General features: G+C 49.4%; 1 protein-coding gene across 4 annotated transcripts in view; it reads left to right on the forward strand.

Annotated features, from left to right (window-relative positions):
• pomgnt1 (protein O-linked mannose N-acetylglucosaminyltransferase 1 (beta 1,2-)) overlaps positions 1 to 1,118 on the forward strand; it is an 18,650-nt gene that overhangs the window by 7,465 nt on the left and 10,067 nt on the right. For all 4 annotated transcript variants that reach the window (XM_014031491.1, XM_014031489.1, XM_014031490.1 and 1 more), the window contains 4 exons: positions 144 to 271; positions 373 to 443; positions 553 to 628; positions 711 to 794. In XM_014031491.1, coding sequence (XP_013886945.1) covers positions 144 to 271; positions 373 to 443; positions 553 to 628; positions 711 to 794 — 359 coding nt within the window. The remainder of the gene's footprint in view (positions 1 to 143; positions 272 to 372; positions 444 to 552; positions 629 to 710; positions 795 to 1,118) is intronic.

Below are 1,118 nucleotides of genomic sequence, written 5' to 3' on the forward strand. Positions count from 1 at the left end.
CCTAACCCTGTCAGGTTCTGTTGGGTCTGGACCAGAACTGTGAGTCAGGTTCTGTTGGGTCTGGACCAGAACTGTGAGTCAGGTTCTGTTGGGTCTGGACCAGAACTGTGAGTCAGGTTCTGTTGGGTCTGGATGTTCTGCAGAGGCAGAGTGCCACTGGGCCGACACCGAGCTGAACCGCAGGAGGAAGCTGTTCTGCAGCAAGGTGGAGGGCTACGGGAGCATCTGCAGCTGCAAAGACCCCGCACCCATAGAGTTCAACCCCGACCCGGTAAGAACTGCTGCTGGTTCTGATTCTGGACCTGGACCGGTCCTCCTGAACCCAGATCAGAGAGAGGACCGGCCCAACATCCCTGCTCTGTTTCCTCACAGCTTCCCAACAACAACGTGTTGAATGTTCCGGTAGCCGTCATCGCAGGAAACAGACCCAACTATCTGTACCGGTGAGACCAGAACCAGAACCAGAACCAAGCCAGTAGCTGCCGGGTTCCTCTGGACAGAACCTGCACAGGTGGTTTGACTGTGACCCAGTAACCCGTGTTGTGTGTTCAGGATGCTGCGCTCGCTGCTCTCCGCTCACGGCGTCAACCCTCAGGTCATCACCGTCTTCATCGACGGATACTACGAGGTACCGGTTCTGTTTGGTCCTGGTTCCGGTCTGGAGCGGGCCAGGTTCTGCTTTAAAACCCTGAGTCCTGTTTGTCCCCCAGGAACCCATGGACGTGGTGGAGCTGTTTGGACTGAAGGGGGTTCAGCACACCCCCATCAGCATCAAGAACGCCCGTGTGTCGCAGGTAGACCAGGCTAATCTGAAATAATCTGCATTCATAATCTGAAATAATCTGGATTCATAATCAGAAATAATCTGGATTCATAATCTGGATTCATCTGAAATCATCTGGATTCATAAACTGGATTAAACTGAAATGATCTGGATTAATAATCTGGATTAATCTGAAGTCACCTGGATTCATAAACTGGATTAAACTGAAATGATCTGGATTAATAATCTGGATTAATCTGAAGTCACCTGGATTCATAAACTGGACTAATAGGAAAAATCTGGAATATTCTGGATTAATCTGAAATAATTTGGATTAATATTCTGGATTAATCTG

Source organism: Austrofundulus limnaeus, unplaced genomic scaffold, assembly GCF_001266775.1.
Source record: "Austrofundulus limnaeus strain Quisiro unplaced genomic scaffold, Austrofundulus_limnaeus-1.0 Scaffold1260, whole genome shotgun sequence".
NCBI classification, from domain to species: Eukaryota; Metazoa; Chordata; class Actinopteri; order Cyprinodontiformes; family Rivulidae; genus Austrofundulus; species Austrofundulus limnaeus.